Here is a 2,010-nt window from a genome sequence, read left to right on the forward strand (position 1 = left end):
TGGGTCCCATCCTGTGCCGTGTGCTGGGACCCATCTACATCTTCGCCGCCACACACGCTGTGGAGAGGCCCTGGACCAACGCGAGGTCCCAGTCGGTGGCACAGGAGCTGCTGGCGTTGCTGGTTCAGGCTGCAGGCTGCGGGTCGGTGGCTGAATTCCTTCGGGGAAAGAACGAAGATGAGGAAGGAAGATTTGCAGCAGTGATGGGGCTCCTGAAACAGGAGTTGACCAAGTGAGTAGGAAGGGGAGGACAGCGGTGGAGAGGGCGGCGTGTTTGCCTGGCTTCTGGGTAGGAAATATAGGAAGCTTTTGGTAAATAGTGTGTGCTCAGGCTCTCACTAAATACAGGCCCAAGAGCTTTACAAATACCCCAGTATTTGGGTGGGGGGAATCGATAAGTGCATAGAAAGTGAGCATTCATTACTTCCAGTGCTCTCTGAGCTTACTTTTCTATTTCCAGAGACACTTGGAAGTGTAACCCTGCCACAAAGTTTGTGTTCTCCTGGACGCTGCCTCACGTCACCCGGCCCTGGCTTAGCCATTACCTGGAACGTGTCCTCCCACCGTCGCTGCTTATGTCGGACGACTACCGGGAGGAAAATAAAATCCTGGGTGTGCGCTGCCTGCATCATATCATTCTCAACGTGGTAAGGGATTTGAGAATTTAGATCCTTTCCTGGGTGTTGTTTGAAGGGAGGGTGGGTTGGACCCCTGTTAGGGTTCCTGGCTTGTAATCCTGGTTCTGCTGTTAACCTGGCAGTTCTGCTCCACCTTCCATGCTCTCCCCATGTGTTTAAGTACGTGTAATTCTGACACCTGGCAATCCTAAGCAAAGAGCTGCTTTGTCACCTTCTGAACTCGGCTGATTCCCACAGCAGCCTGACAACAGTTTACAGGGCACAGTGTTAAAGTAGTGCCAGTGGAACTGCGAAACAGCAGCCAGGGAGGCAAAGGAAAGCAGCTGCTTCTGTGCGTGGCAGGGTTTAACCTGCATTTATTGTGGCACCGAGGGTTTGTGAAGGCTGTTCTCTTTTATTAGGTTAAGCGGGTGCTGAACGTGTTGCACCACGGGGATGATGGTCCGTTCTCTGTTGTTGCAGCCAGCTGCTGATCTGTGCCAGTTCAACAGGGCTCAGGTTGTGTACCATGCCCTTTACAATCACCTCTATTCACGAGAGGCTCCTCTCATCCAGGTAGGACATCAGAATTTCATTTTAATCTGCCTTGCACTATTGTGTTCCAGCTTAAGGCATGAGGCAGAACCTCTTCCCTCACAGACAGGCCAGTCAGGCTGTTAGAAGCCTGTGCCTGTGGCTGGAGACAGAGTAACGCATTAGATTTTGGGAAAATATCAAAGTAGAGGGAAGATCTCTTGCCTCCTGCCTCCTTCCTCGCTGAAGAGGGAGGGTAATGGGTATCAGGAGTAGTCAGGTCTGTCAGGTGAGCTGGAGCAGCTGTGAGTGGCCCTTGGGGTTGGAAGTTCTGGTGCTTTGGAGAGAACATGAGCAGGATTGCCCACATTTACCTTCTCTCACCGAACCAGGCAGTCATGCTGTGCCTGCTAGACTTGCTGCCAGTCCTGGAGCGTGCCCAGCGGCAGCAGAAGCAGCCCAGACCGACCACCCCCTACGATGAGGTGCTGCAGCTGGTTCTGTCCCACACGGAGGCCGAGCATCGCCTCGCACTGCGGCGGGTGTACGCCAGGACCTTGCCCGCCTTTGTGCAGAGGTGAGAGTGGCAACGGCAGCCCTGCAGGGGCTTGTTTTGGCCTCGCTATACGGGTCCCTTCTCAAGTGTGTGTTTATTCACGTCAGCAGGCTTGGCATCCGGATAGTGCGGCACCTGAAGAGGCTGGAGCGAGTTATCTTGGGGTACCTGGAAGTCTGTGATGGCCCCGAGGAAGAAGCCCGACTGGGAATACTGGAGACGCTGCAGTGCACCATAGAGCACGCTTGGCCCAGGTACCCAGCGGCGGGGCGGGGAAGCGGATCCTTAAAGCTGTCAGTCTTG

The 2,010-nt window shown here is 54.4% G+C and overlaps 1 protein-coding gene across 1 annotated transcript in view; it reads left to right on the forward strand.

Annotated features, from left to right (window-relative positions):
- Positions 1-5: 5 nt before the first annotated feature.
- TTI2 (TELO2 interacting protein 2) overlaps positions 6-2,010 on the forward strand; it is a gene marked incomplete at its 5' end in the record, with an annotated part of 3,011 nt that continues 1,006 nt past the window's right edge. Inside the window, 5 exons of the mRNA XM_009867371.1 lie at positions 6-232; positions 461-647; positions 1,101-1,193; positions 1,544-1,728; positions 1,818-1,961. Coding sequence (XP_009865673.1) covers positions 6-232; positions 461-647; positions 1,101-1,193; positions 1,544-1,728; positions 1,818-1,961 — 836 coding nt within the window. The remainder of the gene's footprint in view (positions 233-460; positions 648-1,100; positions 1,194-1,543; positions 1,729-1,817; positions 1,962-2,010) is intronic.

Source organism: Apaloderma vittatum, unplaced genomic scaffold (assembly GCF_000703405.1).
Source record: "Apaloderma vittatum isolate BGI_N311 unplaced genomic scaffold, ASM70340v1 scaffold3544, whole genome shotgun sequence".
NCBI classification, from domain to species: domain Eukaryota; kingdom Metazoa; phylum Chordata; class Aves; order Trogoniformes; family Trogonidae; genus Apaloderma; species Apaloderma vittatum.